The sequence below is a fragment of the Haliaeetus albicilla genome, chromosome 7, assembly GCF_947461875.1.
Source record: "Haliaeetus albicilla chromosome 7, bHalAlb1.1, whole genome shotgun sequence".
In the NCBI taxonomy this organism is placed as follows: Eukaryota; Metazoa; Chordata; class Aves; order Accipitriformes; family Accipitridae; genus Haliaeetus; species Haliaeetus albicilla.
The window spans coordinates 39,709,595-39,728,046 of record NC_091489.1 but is presented as its reverse complement, the minus strand read 5'-3'; the positions used below and the strand labels follow the sequence as shown (position 1 = coordinate 39,728,046).

At 58.7% G+C, this 18,452-nt stretch overlaps 1 protein-coding gene across 4 annotated transcripts in view; it reads left to right on the top strand.

Annotated features, from left to right (window-relative positions):
• The window catches only part of DSCAML1 (DS cell adhesion molecule like 1), a 112,455-nt gene that overhangs the window by 83,007 nt on the left and 10,996 nt on the right, over positions 1-18,452 (top strand). For 2 of the 4 annotated variants that reach the window (XM_069787921.1, XM_069787922.1), the window contains exons 6-19: positions 150-425; positions 998-1,294; positions 3,111-3,383; positions 6,730-7,008; positions 7,313-7,432; positions 7,573-7,749; positions 12,789-12,988; positions 13,679-13,775; positions 13,889-14,017; positions 14,467-14,634; positions 14,822-14,892; positions 15,822-16,062; positions 17,135-17,281; positions 17,363-17,518. In XM_069787921.1, the coding sequence (XP_069644022.1) occupies positions 150-425; positions 998-1,294; positions 3,111-3,383; positions 6,730-7,008; positions 7,313-7,432; positions 7,573-7,749; positions 12,789-12,988; positions 13,679-13,775; positions 13,889-14,017; positions 14,467-14,634; positions 14,822-14,892; positions 15,822-16,062; positions 17,135-17,281; positions 17,363-17,518 (2,631 nt within the window). Of the gene's footprint in view, positions 1-149; positions 426-997; positions 1,295-3,110; positions 3,384-6,729; positions 7,009-7,312; positions 7,433-7,572; positions 7,750-12,788; positions 12,989-13,678; positions 13,776-13,888; positions 14,018-14,466; positions 14,635-14,821; positions 14,893-15,821; positions 16,063-17,134; positions 17,282-17,362; positions 17,519-18,452 lie in introns of those variants that run through there. The other 2 variants (XM_069787924.1, XM_069787925.1) reach the window with 2 other exon arrangements.

Below are 18,452 nucleotides of genomic sequence, written 5' to 3'. Positions count from 1 at the left end.
CGCCTTATTGCGTGGTGACGTTTTACGTGTAGCGGGGCTGGCGCTTCCAGGGCCGGAAAGGCAGCGAGAGTGCAGTAACGACGAGATGCCTCCCGCTGGGCTGCCCGGCACCGCCAACCCCTCGCCCGCTCTTGCCCTTTCTCACACAGACCCTCTGCGTGTGACCCTCACACCAAAGAAGCTCAAAACAGGCATCGGCAGCACCGTCATCCTCTCTTGTGCCCTCAGCGGGTCCCCTGAGTATGTCATTCGCTGGTACCGCAACACCGACCTCGTGGTGGTAGATGACTACATCTCCATCCGGGGGATCAGCAATGAGACCCTCCTCATCACAGCTGCGCAGAAGAGCCACTCTGGGGCCTACCAGTGCTTTGCCACCCGCAAGTCCCAGACGGCACAGGACTTCTCCATCATCACGCTGGAGGGTGAGCTGGCTTCCTTGGGACAGGGGCTTTCCTCTGCCCCTCTCCGAGCCGCCGCATCCCTGGGGTGTGCCGGGATGCTTTGCGCGTGGCTGGAAGGCAGCAAGACCTGCCGGGGTTGGGAGCTCCTGGGGCCAGACCTCTCCTAGCCCGCTTCCTGGGCTGTGCAGGCCCTCTGCAAGCAGCTCAGGGACACTGCACCGCCGGGACAGGGAAGGACCAAAATAAGGATTGACTTGCCCGTCCCCAGCCCCTGGGCCGAGGCACTGCCTTTCACTGGGTGTCCCCTCCCCGATCCAGATGGCTGGATGTTTGGACAAGGGATGGGCTCTGCCGAGCCAGGCATCCCCTTGAGCCAATGTCCGTATCAACCAGTGTGCCCCCTCATCCCCTCTCAGCATCTCCCTGCTGCAGGGATGCAGGCATGGCCGTGCACATGTTGCCGACGAGGGCTCCTCTCCTGGCTGAGCTGGGGCTCCCACCCAGGGGGGAGTTCAAAGCCATCCCACCAGCGGGTGACTGCTGCTGCCTGTGGCTGCCGCTCCCTGACCCCCCTTCCCCTGGGTGCCCCCCAGATGGGACCCCCCGCATCGTCTCCTCCTTCAGTGAGAAGGTTGTCAACCCCGGGGAGCAGTTCTCCCTGATGTGTGCCGCCAAGGGGGCCCCCCCACCAACCGTCACCTGGGCGCTGGATGACGAGCCCATCCCACGGGACAGTGGGCACCGCACCAACCAGTACACCATGTCGGATGGCACCACGGTCAGCCACATGAATGTGACAAGCCCGCAGATCAAGGACGGCGGCGTGTACCGGTGCACCGCGCGGAACTCGGTGGGCAGCGCCGAATACCAAGCGCGAATAAACGTAAGAGGTGCCTGTCTACTTTTAAATATCAGAATAGGACTTTTACCGGGCTTTTGGGTTTATTCTGTTCCCTGGCCGATCGCTCCTGCTTGCCTCTTCGTGCTCTTCCCAGCCGTACAGGTCTCCCTGGCTGCCCTGACCCCATTCCCTGAGCTCCCCACTCCTGCCCCACTCGCTCACACGCCTGCCTGCAGGGCTGAGCCTCCCTGCCATTTAAAGCAAGGAGTTTAACGAACGGCAAAGCAGTCCTGTAGCCTTGGAGAGCTGGAGCTCGGCTTTGCAGGGGCAAAAGGGCAGTGCTCTCCCCGTCAGGGTCCGCCCTCACCCTGCCAGGCCCCTGCCTTGGGGTCTGCGGAGCATTGGCAAACACTTTCCCAAGGGACTCTGTGCACGGGGAAGGTGGTGGTGGGCCCAGAAGCGTCCCAGGCCCCCCGTACTCTCCCAGCCGCCCCCTGGTCCCAGTGGGAGCCCGGCTGCCTGGCAGCGAACGCGCCTGCTGGCACAGGGACCTATGTGGTAAACGCCGACGAGGCAGCACGTGAAATTGTGGAAAATGAGCTTTGATTTGTCACGTCTGTATTTTCTTTGTCTGCTAAAAGCCATGGCCGCGTTAATCGCCGTGTTATTACGGCTGGAGCGTGTCGCTCGGTGCATTACAGGGAGCGCTTTCAGGCACAGGGTACGGTATAAGCCCCTGCCCGTTAATAATCACCAATTAAAGCTCATAGGCTTCCAGGTGGGAGCAAGATAGAGACAAGGTAGCATTTATTTGTCTGCTGAGAAAGAGGGTTTAAGGGCTGTGTTTGTCTGTGTCTCAGGTTTGAAATGGATCTAGTGGCTTTTTGGCTGGGATCCCAGGAGAGTCTGAATTTTGCTGCCGCTTACTGCTACATTTGGAGCAAGTTCATCCCTCAGCCATGAGAAGCCGGAGCTTATCCCGAGCGTCTGTTAAGCTGTTATCCTGCTACGCCCTTAGGACGAGGAGTCAAGATAGGGTTAATCTTTAGATTAGTTTGCTATTTTCTGCAGTGGCCAGGAGAACAATGTAATTATTGATGCATGAAACCTCTCATTGAAATACTCACCTGCAGCGTTCTCCCGGTCCTTAAGCCAGCACAAGAGCCAGCCAGAAAATGGTGACTGGCTTTTCAGCCCTACTCAGGTTGCCAGCAGGAGGCTCAGAAAGGTGTATTTTAGGGGAGGGGAAATGCGTTCGCCAATGGAAGTCAGGTTCCTGTAGCAGGTCTTGTCAAGGATGTTTGGCACAACGCAGGCAGCTTCCTTCTCCTAAGAGAGGTGGAGAGTGGCTGTGACCATGGAGGAGCGCTCCCCATCTCTTCTACAGCTCCTGCAGCCGCAGGCGCTGCTGGCGGAGCTGTGGTGGAGGTGTGCTGGGAGGCCACGGTTCCCATCGCAGAAACATGCTGTGCTTCCAAACACCATCCAGCCTCCTCTGATGAGGGGCAGCGGTGTCTGCGGGCTCAGCTTCCCCAGCACTGAAGCTGCACCTGCAAAACTGGGGTGGGATTTTCTGAAGTGTGGCTGTGATGGAGGACCGTGGCCCCCGTTGGTAGCTGTGCTGTTGTGGGCGTGCGCCAGTAGCTCTAACTGGAGGTTGCAGCCGATGAGTGGCTGTCCCCACACACAGTCAGAGAGGAGCCCGTGCCTGCTCCTCACCCAAACCCGGGCTGGGTCCCAACTGCTCTGGTTACCTCCTTGGCCTGTGAAGCTCACTCGCTCTGAAATAGCAGCAGATCTCCATGCAACCAAACTGCACTTCGGAATTAACCTAGCCTGCCTCTTCCTTCCTCCTGAATATGTAGGTCCTCCGAGCATCCGAGCGATGAAGAACATAACGGCGGTAGCGGGTAGGGACACTTTCATCAACTGCAGGGTGATCGGGTACCCGTATTACTCCATCAAGTGGTACAAGGACTCTTTGCTGCTGCCCGATAACCACCGCCAAGTGGTCTTTGAAAATGGGACTCTTAAGCTGATGGACGTCCAGAAAGGCATGGATGAAGGAGAGTATCTGTGCAGCGTGCTGATCCAGCCCCAGCTGTCCATCAGCCAGAGCGTCCACGTCACGGTGAAAGGTAAGCGGGTGGAGAGGCTTTCCCCGGATCAGACGCGCTGGGGACATCTCTCCTGCGGGACAGAGGCGGAGCAGCATCACACAGGGGTCTCCATGGCCAGGCGGTGGCCATGGGCCACAAACGCTGCGCCAATGGGAGCTCAGCTCCCACCACAGCAGCTCTCGGGAGTTGGCTCAGCTCCTGCTGGAGCGGCTACCTGGTCTTGCCTGCGCGCCTGCCGCTGCCCTGAGCCACACCGTATCCATTTCCCGTTACAAGCGATGGAGCAAGGATTTACGGTGTAAACATAACGTATTAAACCATCTAACCTTTGCTCGGATCGCCTTCACCGATGTTTTTCTCTGTGTGTTAGCTTTTAAAAAAATAATACTCTCGGTCTTCCGAGCACACAGAACATCTTAAAAGCTTCTCCAGGCCATCAATTATTCAGCCCCATTGAGGGAGCTATCAGTCCTAATGAATTGAGCCGGATGCATTCCCTCCCAGTGACTCGCCGAGATTGTGCTGCCAGCGTACAGTGCTCCTGTATCTCCCGTCCTCAGAGTTGTCAGGTCGTCTCTGCCTGTCGCCAGCTCGGTGTTTGCAGTAAATCATTTAGACAAACACAGCCACGCTGGGGACGGAGCTGGCCAATTGTCTTTCTCTGTCTCACCCAGCAGGGTATTTATGGACTGGATTTTACTCTGATCCCCCTCCCTCCCCTCCCATCCACCATTTTCTTATTAGGAATCAGGTTAGCAAGAGAGTGCACCAAGCTGATTATAGATGCTACTGCTTGATTAGCAAATGCTCTTCTCCAAGGCTTTGTAAAGGGAAGAGTAGGCTGCGGATAACCCATCGGAGGGTGGCGTGGGGAGGACTTCTCTCCCTTCAGGTCTGCAATGGAGGGCATGGCCAGCCCTGCTTTCCTTGCCTTATACAAAATCCCCATCTGTGTGGGAGCCCCAGGGCTTGAAGAGAGGCTGGAGTTGAGTAAACGCTGGTCTTCTCCTGGGACAAATGGGACAGACAGGGCTGTTGCGGAGAGAGCATCTGTAGGGCTATATGCATGTGAAGTTAGATAACGGGCTTTGCTTTTTGTCCGTCGCTGAGATGTGCCATCAGCGGATGCTGGATGCTGAAGTTCAGCCGAAGATCCATATATTCTGGGAAGCAACCGCTAGCGAACCCTTGCAAATCTGAATTTACTGCCTTGATTAGTGGCTGGTGACAGGCCAAGGAAGGCGAGCGGGTGGAAGTGCTGTGCGGGCCGGCGGCACGCCGCTCTGCCGTAGCCAGACGTCTTCATTCCGCCTGCAAGTGCGGCTTCCGGAGATTTACACCCGGCTCCGCTTGCTGGATTCCTTGTTTGCTCTGGCCATCAGATAAAAGGTCTGCAGAAAAGAATTGCAAAGGCCCTAGGAGACAGTCAGAGCTAGCTCCGTGGAGCGGAGTGAATAAATATAACTGCATAGAGCAAGGAGCACAGGATGGCGTGGAGCACCGTAAAGCTTTTATTGCCACAAGTGCCTGGCGCCCACATTAAGTGCCACAAGTGAGTTATGCAGGTCTTTCCAAGCACGCGGTAGTAAAAGCTTTACAGTTCCCCTCTGGCACTGCTCCCCTGGGGAGCAGGGATGTGCGGGCAGCCCCCAGCCCTGCTTGCGAGGCATTGCCCCCAGCCACGCTCCCCTTCTTGTGTTGAGGGAAATTCCCGCCCGGGTTTAGCTGCTGCTGCTTAGCCTGGGGACCCCAGGTCCCCCAGGTCCCAGCTTCAAACCTCCCTTTAGCTCCTCAGGACTGCTGCAGCTGCCTGGGGATGCTGCCAGGGCCTCTTCTCTGGGCTTCCCCAGCAGCGCAATCTGAGCACCTGGCCTCCTCCAAGGTGCCCCGAGAGCTCATTAATCCTGCAGAATTTCTTGGAACGTTTTAATTCATCATGTGCAGGTTTGGTGCTGGCCTGGGGCTCTGCTTGGGTGCCTGCGGCGATTCGGGGAGCACGGTGCCAACGCCAGCTACACCTGCTCCACAGCCGGCAGTGCCGGGGCACCGTCAGGGTGACGCTTCACCCCGCGGGAAGGCAGAGACTGTTCGCTGGGGCTCCCCTCCAGAGCTGAGCTGCTGGGCAGGGCTCTGCGGCGGGTGCTGTGGGCAGGGAGATCCTCGCACGGTGCCCTGGGCTGCGGCCGTGTGGCCGGCTCCTGTTGCGGCTGCGCACGAGAGCCTGGAATCCCTGGAGAAAGGAGAATTGCAGGGGGAAGCGAACTGGGAAGGAGAGGCAAGTTGCAGGCTCCAGTTGTGGGGAGCTGGAGCAGGGAGAGCTCTTCTGTTGAGGGAGCCTGTCGTTTTCCTGGCAGCTCAGAAGCGGCCAGTGGGGCGTGTTTGGAGAGGCGCGGATCCACAAGCCCATCCCAGCTCTGCAATAGACTGTGGTGCATTCCCAATTAATTATTCATTAATTATGGAAAACAGGCAGTGCTGGTTCCATGGCTCTGGCAGCTGGAGCCACGTCGTTGGAGCCAGCAAAGGGGCAGGCCAGCCCTGCCTGCACCTGCCGGCTGGCCGGCCTGCCTGCCTGCCTGCCTGCCTGCTGGCAGCGGCTTGCAGCCCAGGGGGGTGGTGAGCAGTCCCCCGCTTGCCCGCTGCTCTGCAGAGCTGCCGGGCTGGGGCAGGCAGAGGGACAGAGACCTTTGCGATGCATGGGGTAGAGGTGGGAGCCCAGGGAGGTGCGTGGTGGGGTGGGGAACTGCTCCTGCGCCTGTAAGAGAGGGCAGCTTATTTATGCCAAGGGGACAATTGGCAGCCTGCTAATTTAATTATGGAGGCTGCAGAAAGAGGATCTCATCTACCAGGTGCTGAGCCTTGTTAAGCTAATTGTCTCCCTCTCTCTGCTTTCTTCCCCCCTCCCACATTGCTAGAGATGCTGCTGCGGTTGCTTAATTAAGTTATCCGAAAGATAATGGCTGGTTCTGAATCCAGTGCCTTTAAGAAAAGCATCCATCTAATGATCGCTTTTCTGCGAGCAGATAAATGCTGAGGCGGAATTTTGGCTGGCACGTGCGGGGCGGGCGGCTGGGGCTTTCCCCAGAGCGGGGCCTGCTCTGCTTGGGAGGTCGGCGTTTCTCCATCCCACTCTCAGCGTGGTGGCCCTGCCAGGTGGGAGACTTCTTCTGCTGTTCTCTGCTCGGCGGCACCTTCCACTCTCCCCTGGCCATGTTCCTGGTCGGAGCAAAAGCCAGCCTTAGTTTCTGGGCTGCTTTTCCTCCCGGGGCAGCATCTCTGCCGAGCCCCGCTGCAGCCCGTCCCCGCTGGAGGAAGGCTTTTCCCGGACGGGCTCTCCAGCATGCTCTGCCTCTCCCTTTGGCAGTCCCTCCACTGATCCAGCCCTTCGAGTTCCCACCAGCCTCCATCGGGCAGCTCCTCTACATCCCCTGCGTGGTCTCCTCCGGGGACATGCCAATCCACATCACCTGGAGGAAGGACGGGCACGTCATCCTTTCCGGCTCTGGAGTCACCATCGAGAGCAAGGAGTTCATGAGCTCCCTACAGATCTCCAGCGTCTCCCTCAAGCACAACGGCAACTACACCTGCATCGCCAGCAACGATGCCGCCACGGTCAGCCGGGAGCGGCAGCTCATCGTGCGAGGTGAGCACCACAGGGCCGAGCCAGCCGCACACACAGCCCAGCCTGGTCCCCAATGCCGCTGCCACATCGGGCTTGGGAGGGTGCACGGTGACGGAGGGGTAGCATGGCATGGAACAGAGATAAGTTACGAGGCTTGAGGAAGATAACGCTCTTCCCCAGTTTTGGGAGTGATGCAGAAGCAGGCAGGGAGGGTGAGGAGTAGGGCTGAGCCCAGGCACCCACATGCCCACAGACAGGGAGGAGTCGCAAGGAGCTGTGATGGGGTTTTTGCTACAGTGACCGTCTTTTCTCTCTGATTGCTCAGTGCCTCCTCGTTTTGTGGTCCAACCCAACAACCAAGATGGCATTTACGGTAAAGCCGGGGTGCTGAATTGCTCCGTTGATGGGTACCCCCCTCCAAAAGTCATGTGGAAACACGCAAAAGGTAGGGGTGAGGCACGGCAGCGTGTGGGGACCTCCATGCAGGTGGGGGCGAGTCCCCTTTTGGCATGGCCGCCCCAGCACCAAGCCTCACAAGCGCTCCTCTGCCTTGGCTGAGCTCTGTGTCTCTGTGTTGCCTCATAGGAAGTGGCAACCCCCAGCAGTACCACCCCATACCCCTCACGGGCCGCATCCAGATCCTGCCCAACAGCTCCCTGCTCATCCGCCATGTGCTGGAGGAGGACATCGGCTACTACCTCTGCCAGGCCAGCAACGGGGTGGGCACAGACATCAGCAAGTCCATGTTTCTCACCGTGAAGAGTAAGTAGCCAGGGCCATGCCGCGACAGTGGCGAGGGGCCGGGGACCTGCTCCCGGCACGGCTGCAGCGGTGGCTGGGGGGAGCAGAGGCAGGCGCCCACCCCATGCGCCGGTAAAGGCAGCTGTGGCTGTGGGGTGGGTGCTTCTCAGCAGACCCTGCTCTGGCACGGCCCTCTCCTCCATGTGGTGGGTTCGCACCAAGCCAGACTGGCTCTGCCCTCCGCACCGCGCATCCCCATGATCAATGCGCGGGGCACGGGGAGGGAGTTGATTCCCTTCCTCCAGGGACCCACTTCCCTTTTGCTATTAAACACGCTTTGTCCTTAATAAAACTGAGCAATCGATCTACATCATACAGGAGGAAAGGAAATAGCTGGGCTAATTTGACAGGGATGGGCTGGGAAGTGTTGTTAGACACTGTGTTTGAACTGCGCTTATTATTGGATTCCTCTCCTGTTGCTATCAACAGAATGCAGAATCTCCAGCTCCTCTTTATTTATTTTGATCGTTGCTGCCGTGAGCATTCAAATCTCAAAAAGGAGGTGGTGGAGGGGGGACCAGCCCTGTCATGCTCGCTCCTGCGGCCGCTCCCGCCTGTCCTGAGCAGGGCTTGGCTCAGCAGGGCTAAACTCTGCCCTGCCTGCACCGAGTGGACGAGTCAGTGAGGACGCTGGCTGCCTGCCTCGTGCCGGCGGCGATGGAGGTTGCAGGCAGAGCCGCGGGAGCCACCACCACCCTGGCTGTGCCCTGGGCAGGGTGCTGCCGGGCAGAGGGGATGCGCAGCCCCCCCCAGGGAACCACCGAGTCCTGGCGAGGGTCTGGTGCCGGGGGAATTGCCCGGGACGAGACAAGAAGAGAGCGGCCCTGGCTCGGGCAGCCCCCTTGCTGCCTCCCCTCCCCAGCCAAGCGCTTTATTCTCTGGCATCGGCAGGCATTTCTCTCGGGGCTTCTCCCCTCCACAGCCAGCCTCTGCTTTCCTGGGTTGATGCTCCCCTCCCTGTCAGCTGTTTAATTTCTCCCGCTGACTGATGAATCAAAACGAGGGACTTCAAACAACGCACTTCAATAAGGCGCAGGTACAAAGTCGAGGCGATTAATCCCAAGTGAGCGTGCAGAAGTCTCGGAGCCTGAACTGTTGCCTTGTCCCTGCTATCTGCTGTAATTGCATCCCAGGACAGGTTGCTTGCTGACTTGAATAGCACATAACCTTATTATGCATGTGCCTCTACATTTCCCGGAGACCTCGCAGCCTTTGAAAAGGTTTGGATGAATAGGTAGACGGAGCACCACAGCCAATTAAGCATTATGCGGGGCTCTTTGTTTTGTTTCATTTTGGGTTTTTTGTTTGTTTAGTGAAATGTCAGGCCAATTAAAGTGAGATCAGCGCCGGCTTTCCTTGAAAGTCAGGCCACCGCGGACGAAGTTAAATGAAAGTTAATCAGAGCCCAAACAAAGCGTGCTGGTGGTCAGCAGGGGAGAGGGGACTGGCTGTGGCAGCCAGCCTGCAGCCGCACATCCCCTTCCCCGATGCCACAGCGATGGGCTCTGGGGGGGCAAGCCGAGACAGCCAGGTAACGCATCAGACAAGCACCTGCAGACCCGCCAGTGCCGGAAGGAGCTGGCCGCTGCTTTTGGCAGGTGGTGGGCAAGGAAAGCCGCCCAGCTTTGCTTGTCCCAGCCTGGGAGTGTAACCCTCGGGGCCCTGGCCATGCCCAGCCCTTGCCAGCAGTGCAGCCCATGGGGCTGGGGCTTTCCCGTCCTGGGGTGCCCATGCCATGCTGCTCCGCTCAACCTGCAGCACAGGCGCGTGTCTGGATGCAGGCAGCAGCTTGCTGCCTTGCCACGGTGGCGTGTCCTTCCCTGCTTTGAAAAGAAGCTCATTAGCGTCCGCTCAGGGGTACTGCAGAGTGGAAGGCAGCGAATGCAGGAGGATGGGAGCATGCACCCAGGGGGACAGCTCACTGGGCTGAGCGCAGGTGAGGAGACCACCAGCGCGTGATAAATGCCATTTAGCACATGGCTGCATGCCTCCCTGGGTGTCGAGAGCAGAGCGTGTGGGATGGAGGGGGTTGCGTCCTCAGGGGGTCCTGCGGGCTGTACTGGGGCTGCTGGAGTGGCGGCAGCACGGTGGGCAGTGCTCACTGGAGGGGGGGCTCCTCTGCTCAGTCCTCCCTGGCATCGTGATGCTGGGGAGAGTGGGTCCGGCGAGGGGTGCTGGGAGAGGGGCAGCTGCCCGCACGTCGTGGGCACAGGCGCATTTGGAAGTTCCCTGCCGCACGGCAAGAGCGTAACTGATTGCTTCCATGCAATTTGAATTAATCTCATGCTTCAGGTGAAACTCAGCTAATCAGTGGAGAAAGGAAGCTGAAACGGGTGCAATCAAATTAACATCACAGAGCTGGCTCCAAACAAGAAAGAGGGGGGCGAGGGAGGCAGGCACAGCCCTTGTCACCCTTGTCACCCTTGTCATTCAGTTGTCAGCAGCAGGCCGCGAAGCGGCTCGTGCCCCAGCCTGGCGCGGGATGCCAGAGCGTGCCGGGGGCTGTCGACTCCCTTTGTAGCCAGTCTTATCTCTGCCCAGCAAGCGGGACAAGCCTCTTGTTGAGGCCTTGTTAACAAGGCCCATGGGCACCAGCAGAGCGCGGCAGCAGTGCAGGGAGGATGGGTGGGCGCAGAAAGCGTCGGAGGCAAGCTCTCCTCAAGGGAAGCCCGTCCACACAGCAGCGCTGATCTGAGGCTCTGGCTGATGCTCTGGCAGGCAGGAACCAGCCTTACTGAGGTTGCTGCACCTGAGGAGGGGGCTGTGGGCTGGCCGGGAGCAGCCCCCAGCAGCCCTCAGAGGGTCCTGCGGCCAGTCCCGAGCGATGCTGTCCCCCTGCAAGCGGCAGGGCAGGTGTTAGGTACCAGCATGAAAGTGGTGCTGTCTCCGTGCCCCGGTCTGTGCTGTCTGCACGGCTGGTTGGGGTTTTCTTTTGGTTTGTTTTGCTGCTTCCCCAACTCTGGACTGCGTGCCGCTCTCCTGGGACCCCAGCAATTGAGAGAAGTTGATATGTTTACATCCAAGGAGCTGCTCTTAATCAGACATCAATAAGTGCATTTCAGCGAAGCAGAGCCTGAAACGGAGCTCCTCTCCCAGGGCCGCCGCTCGCCGGGAAGGGGACTGGTGCCTCCACAGCTGCCGCAGCCCTGCGGGGCGGTCCTGCCCCTGCGGCCACACGTGCCCACTGTGCTGCACCGGCCTCTGGCCCGGGCTGAACAAAGGCTGAACGCAGGGAAGCAGCTCCCTGTGCCCCCGCCTGCCAAATGGCAGGGTGGCCTCTCGATAGCTTTCCCGTGGCAGGAACTGGGGACAGCAGGCAGGAGCCCGGCAAGGGCTGCCGTAGTGCCAAAACCAAGTGCCGAGCCCCTAACCTGGCTGTGGGTGCCCTTATGCTGTGCTGTGCACACTCGGAGCCAGAGTGGCGGTCAGCCCCGGGTCTGGGGTAGACGTAAGAGCCCCTGGCCGTCCCCGTGCTCTGCCTTTGCCCCGGCAGGATGCAGGAGGCTGGGGCTCGGCCGGCCCTTCCCACACCTCCCCCTCTCCCTGGCATAGCCCTGGCATTGGGGCCGGAGGAAGATGGGTGTGCAGCTGGGGACGGGGCAGAGCTAGAAGACTTGCTCTGTTTCTGGTAGCTCTCGGTTTCCCCTGCCCTGGACTGCAGGTCCAGCAGCAAGGCACCACAGCTCCCAGCCTGGCCCCAACATCTCTGCTCTTTGCTGCATCCTCGTGCCGGCTCACGGGCAGCCGTGCTCTCCTCGGGGCAGGGTTGCCATGGGGCACTGCCAGCAGGTGCCAGGCTGGCACCGCTCTGTCCCAGCTGTGTGGGCGCCTGCCCTGCACCTTGCGAATACCGGCAGCTCAGGAGGAAAGGTTTCCTTAGCTGTTAATTGAATTACATTGCCACGGAAAGCCGAGAAGTCGTAGCTCATTAGATCCTCTTGTGTCCCATTATAACAGTGTGTGTTGCCTTTGCGGATTGTCATTATCATATATTACTGCGGGACTCAGCAGTGCTGTTTGTTTATGCATTACATTTTTTTCTGCTTACCCAGGCTGCCCTCATCCCCCCAGCCCATTTCTCCTGCGTGGTGTGTGCCGCGACCGGCTTGCCGCACGGCGGCACCGGGGCGGTGCGAGGGCTTGGCTCTTGGAGCGGCGAGGCTTCGGAGGAAGGAGCCCGACAGGGCTTGTTACGGCAGTCCCTTGCAGCAAGGAGAAGCGCTTCGGCAGAGGCTGCTGCAGCGCACGGGAACGGGCTGGTGTGCCTGCCCTCCTCCACAGCAGTGCTGCTGCCAGGCCAGTGGCCCAAGCACCCAGACGGGAGGCGACAGCTTCGTGCCAGGGCTGTGGGCACTCGCTAGCAGCAAGAGGGACTGGCCGTGCTGTCCCAAGGGCCATCACTGACCGTGCTGCAGCCACTGCTTGGGCAGCACCAGGATGTGCCTGCGCTGGGTACTGCAGCCTGGTCGGGTGGTGGGTGCGGTGTGGGGCCTCTCCACCATCCTTGTTTGCATATTGGGGTGGCTATGGAAAAAAAAAAAATCTCTCTGGCATCTGCAATGCAAAGGCAGCCTTGCTGATGTGAAATCGCACTCTATATTCTGCCCAGGTTTATACGAGTGAATTATGCAAATCTGTGATGGAAAACATTCTTCCTCTCATCCTCGGGAGTGTAAAACCTTAGTCAATAATTCATACCCGCACGTCTCCGACTGGAGGCTTTCTCTTCATTATAGTGTGCGCTTGGTTATTTGTCTTTCACGTTTTATTGTCTACCCCAGTGTAATGCTATGCATTATAAAATTTATCTGCTTCATTATTTTATGATCCCGAGCTGTATAACGCAGCGAGACGATTCCGCTTCGGGCTGCGTGGCCTCTTGGTGAGACCCGCATCCGCCGCCTCCCCAGTGGGGTCTGGGGGCTGTGCCGGGGCCGGGCAGCCACAGGTGGCACCTGGCCCTCCTCCGGGCACACAGGTGACCCCCTGCCTCCCTGCAGTCCCAGCCATGATCACCTCCCACCCCAACACCACAATCGCCATCAAGGGGCAGACCAAGGAGCTGAACTGCACCGCCCGGGGCGAGCGGCCCATCATCATCCGCTGGGAGAAGGGCGACACCGTCATTGACCCTGACCGCAACATGCGCTACGCCATCACCACCAAGGACAACGGCGACGAGGTCATCTCCACCCTCAAGGTGAGGAGGGGTAGGGGTTTTGCACCCACCTGGGCTGCCAGGTGTCTCGCTCGGGTGACGGAGGCAGGCAGGCGGCTCAAGGGGGTGCCCAGGGAGGGTGGCGGTGGTCCCCGGCGGGTGTCGCAGAGGCTGGTGCTGTGACTGGGCTCCCTGGGTGCCAAAATCGAGTCCAGTGGGGAGGGATGTCCAAAGACCTGCCAGAGGGATCGCACCTCCAGCCAGCAGCACCATGTGCTGGCTGCATCTGCCCCGGCCCCAGCACTCTGCGGTGCGGCCAGGCGAAGCACCTTGCCAGCGCCTGGACTTTTACAACCAGTGTAAGCATTAGTGCTGCCCTGGGCCCGCGCAAGGAGCAGCCAGGCTCCCAATTTTAATTACACCAATTAAAAAACAGCCGCTGTCTGCTTGCCATGACAAGCCCCTGGATTTTGCAATAAATCTCAGCTGCCTGTACAACGGGTTCTGGTCGCGAAGGTGTTTTGCAGCACCAGGGACACCTCAAAGAACAAATTCTCAGCGCGGACCTGAGCCAGACGACTGGGGCTTTGGGGGGTGACCTGCCTCCACAGGCACAGCTCCTGCGGGGGCCGGTGGTGGGAGCAGGCTGTGATACAGGGGAAAGGCAGGGGCATGGTGCTCAGGGTAGGTCAGTGTGAACTAGCTCCTCTTCTCTCCCCGACATGTTCATAGCTGAAACCGGCTGACCGCGGGGACTCGGTCTTCTTCTCCTGTCACGCCATCAACTCCTATGGCGAGGACAGAGGTTTGATCCAGCTCACCGTCCAAGGTACTTGTTCCCCTGCACACGAGCCCTGGGGCACAAAGCCTTGCTGCGAGGGTCTCCCTGCTCCTGGGGGGCTTCTCTCCCCATCGTCCCTAACCTGCCCATGTGTCCCCAAGAGCCCCCTGACCCGCCGGAGCTGGAGATCCGTGAGGTGAAGGCCCGGAGTATGAATTTGCGATGGACACAGCGGTTTGACGGCAACAGCATCATCACCGGCTTCGATATCGAGTACAAGAACAAGTCAGGTAGGTGACGGCTGACTTCCCCTCCCCTCCCCGTGCCGCCGTGGCCCCCGGCAAGTGGCAGGGCTGGGGGGCTGCTCCGTGGCCACCATGGCCCGGGGCCAGGCTGCGTGGGCAGGTGCAGAGCTGCCCTGGCAGCGCCTCCAAGGGAATATTCTGCATCTCGGTTCCTTTGATGAAGAAAGGAGAGAGGAGCGTTAATGAAATATGTTAATTTCTGTTGGATGGGCGCATTTGAAAGGGAATATTAAAAGAGACAATATTTGCGAAAAGCCGAACCCAGGCGGCACAACAGCGAGGAGGGGGGAAGGGGCACCCCTTTGCGGGGTCCGGGGACAAAAGCCAGAGGGGTTTGGGGACTTCACCTGCCTGAGCATGGCCCCCTTGGTACTGCGGGCCCCGGGACGGGATACAGGTGCTGACCCTCCTGTCTCTCTCCACCGCTTTTCCAGATTCCTGGGATTTTAAGCAGTCTACACGCAACATCTCTCCCACCATCAACCAGGCGAACATTGTGGACCTCCACCCAGCCTCTGTGTACAGCATCCGCATGTACTCCTTCAACAAGATTGGGCGCAGTGAGCCGAGCAAGGAGCTCACCATCAGCACGGAGGAAGCAGGTGCCGCTCCCGGCTCGCGGCACAGGCGCTGGGGCCGGAGGGCAGGGGCAGCCACAGGCAGCGGGGGGCTGTCACCTTGAGTGAAGCTGTCTGCGACAGAGCTCTCTTAAAGCCGCATATTTTCCCGACGAGGCGGTCCTTTCCCTGATGCTTCTCAACGTGTTCTTTTGGGTCTGTTTCTCCGCAGCTCCTGATGGACCTCCGATGGATGTCACCTTGCAGCCAATGACATCCCAGAGCATCCAGGTTACCTGGAAGGTGAGCGGGGCCAGGGTGGCACGTGGGTTTTCCCTGGCCACGGGGGCTTGGGCAGTGCCGAACGCCGTCCTGAGCCTCTGTCGCGGCAGCTTGTCCTGGGACCCAGCATTCCATCAGCGGCCCAAGTGCCAGGAAGAACTTCCCAGGCAAAATGAAAACCTGATGGCCGGGTGCACAGCTCGGCTGCGTCGTGTGGGGTCCTTATTAATCATGTTTTATAACAAGCTCATTATCTCATAGGATGTCCGTGGGGGGTCATGGGAGAGAGAGGATAAATATGTAAAAACCAAGACGCTGGGTTGCAAAGGGCTTGAGCAAAGATCAATAAAACTTAGAATCAGATTAATTTTTCCAAAGGTGCATAATGAAAAATAAAATGGATTATAAAGTTAGGACTTCGGAATGAACTGGTAAGTCAATAAATTTAGGGTTCCAGCTTCTCCCCCCTCCCCTTAAGCGCTGAAAAACAGATTAATGGAAAATAAGATTCACTTGAAAGATAAGTCACTTTGTTTTAAGAGTATTCTAGTGAGATGGATCGCCCTGGCTTTATAACATAAATTTGCAATCAACCCTATTGATTTCTTAATGCTTCAGAGAAATATTGTTAAGATTGATCTCAGCCTGGCCTCACGCATTTTTAAGGCTGTCAGACTTGGGGTTTTTTCCCTCCTCCTGTTGAGTTGCTCCAGTTGGGGAATGGTGCTGGCCAGACACATCCCACTGCCCAGCCAGCACCTTCCTCTCCGGTGGCCTCCGAGGACCAGCTCGACCTTTTCCACGGTGCTGCTGTGGGGAGAGAAAACTTCAAAGCATTGAGAAGAGCCGTGTGGGAGAGGCGATCAGGGGCAAAGGAGCCCTGCAAGCCTCCCGGCCCTGGGATGTAGACCTGCCTGACACGGCTCCATCTTGCACTCCTTGTTCCTTAGGCCCCGAAGAAGGAGCTGCAGAACGGGGTGATCCGTGGCTACCAGATTGGGTACCGGGAGAACAGCCCGGGCAGCAACGGGCAGTACAGCATTGTGGAGATGAAAGCCACAGGAGACAGTGAGGTCTACACACTGGACAACCTGAAGAAGTTTGCCCAGTATGGAGTCGTGGTGCAGGCGTTTAACCGCGCGGGGACGGGACCGTCATCCAGCGAGATCAATGCCACCACGCTGGAGGACGGTAAGGCTGGCCCCGTCCCCAAGCCAGGCGGTTTTCCTGCTCCCTGGTGCCAAGTCCCACCTGGGGGACTCCCAGTCTTTCCACCCTCAGCCGCTCCTGGCCCCGTTCTGAGCGGATCATGGGGTGGTTGCTGCCCGCTGGCAGCATTTGGCTCTTGTCTGTGTGCATGTGCGTGCATGCTCACAGCTGCCCCGGGGAGGAGTTGTGAGCACGAGGATGCCAGGACACCCATGGCTCTGGGGTTCTGGCGCAATTAGAATGATGTCAAGGTGGGTTTAGATGTTGCTGAAGTGCCACAGGGGTTTCCATCTGGGAAGGATCGCCGGTGGCCTCCGTCATTTTAAAACTGACGAGAACAAAGTTTTGCAGTGCATTTGCTCGGCAGTTTTTCATACTTAATTAAGGCTCTCGTTAGCCTGTCAAACCGTGATCATTTCCTGGCTACATTAGCACTCCTCCTGGGGTATTCAAGGGCCCCTGTTTTAGCAATAGTGTCTTTTCCATAATTATATTACCTTCATTTTGTTCAAACGGACTATCTGTATTAGTTTATTATACTCTGTCCCTAATTACATGGTGCTTATATTTTTGCACCTAAGTAATATGAAACAATAATCATTTTCAAAGAGGATCATTACAGTGATGTATTATCATTTAAACACTCATAAAAATTAGAGTTACCTCTTACGGGGCAATGGGATCTAATTACCTCGCATCCAGGCAGCTCTCCCACTCTCCCCTTGCTGGGAAGCGCAGCGTGTCCCGGTGGCCTCCCCGTCCCCATGAGCACGGGGGTTGCACCCGCCTCGGTGGTGGTCCAGGAGGAGCAAAACTGCACATCAGAGGCAGACAGCTGTGTTTGCTCAGCCCTGGTGCCCCGGGTGCTGGGCAGGACCAGCTCCAGGGGCTTGAGTGGCTGGGGGAGAGGGGCCAGCAGCACCGTGGGGTACCACGCAGGTGCAGTCGGGGCGGCTGACCCGTGGGACACGGCTCCTTCAGCTTGGTGTCTGCCAGGCACATACCACGTCTCCATCCTCCTGCTGATCCTCCTCCCCATCCATTCCCTCCTCAGTTCCCAGCCAGCCCCCCGAGAACGTGCGGGCCATCTCCATCACATCAGACGTGGCCGTGATCTCCTGGTCGGAGCCCCCACGCAGCACCCTCAACGGGGTGCTCAAGGGATACCGGGTCATCTTCTGGTCCCTCTACATGGATGGAGGTGAGAGCTCGTGGAGCGCAGGGGACACGGGGGACCTGGGCAGGTGGCGGCGTGGGGCTGACGGGCCCCATCTCCCCACAGAGTGGGGTGAGATGCAGAACATCACGACCACGCGGGAGCGAGTGGAGCTGCGGGGCATGGAGAAGTTCACGAACTACAGTGTGCAGGTGCTGGCGTACACCCAGGCTGGCGATGGCGTCCGCAGCAGTGTGCTCTACATCCAGACCAAGGAGGACAGTAAGCCGCGCTCCCCGGGGCAGTGGGTGTGTGCGGGTGCGCTCTCCTCTTACCCCCGGCTGATGAACTGTGGCAATGCTGGTTAATCAGAAGTGAGAAGATGGAGCGTTGAGTAGGAGCCGTTATCCATGGATAAAGAAAGGCAGCTGCACAGCCCCCAGAGCGGGCAGTCAGGGCCGGACAGGGCTTCTCCTTCCTTTTCGTTTCCTCCCTGCTCGGTTTGCCAAACTTGCAGGCAGGTCCTGTGCCCTGCAGCCCGCTGTGCGCCCGGAGCCGCCCCTGGCTGGGTGAGGAGGAAGGGAGAGCAGGAAGGCACCTGGCACTGCCCTGCTGCATGCACATGGTCCTCGGTCACTGCTCCATGGTAGCAGTGCCCGAGCCAGCCAGCCCCCCCAACAGCCCCAGCCCTCTCAGGTCTTGCTGCCATCACTTAGGGTTGCGGCGTGCTGTAGCCGGCTGATGCCGGGAGATGGGAGCACTCGCTTGTGCCACGGCTCGTTGTGTTGTGTTCCTGCACTGGCGAGGGAAGGACTGGAGTGGCTGCGGGGGCACGGAGGAAACCCCCCAGGTGCAGCCACGGGCAGGGCATTTCCTTCTCTCTTTTTTTCTTTTCCTTAAGTGTGGATATTTAAATATTTAGACCCCTGCGTGCCCTACTTTAATGCCATTAACTCGGTAGTGGAGCATTTTCTGGGCCTGTGGGCCAGCGTTGCTGCCCGCCCATCCTGGGAAGTGCCAGATGCTGGGGAGGCGCAGCTGGGCAGAGTAAGGCTGAGCCACTCTGGAGGATTAAGGAGACTAAGGAGACGGCCATTAAAAGCCAATCAGGGTTTCTAAACGAGAGCCTGGGCTGCAATTAACCCTCCTGCCTCCGGCTTGGCACAGAGCCACCTGTGGAGAGGTGTCCCACAGGCAGCAGGGTGACCGCTCACCT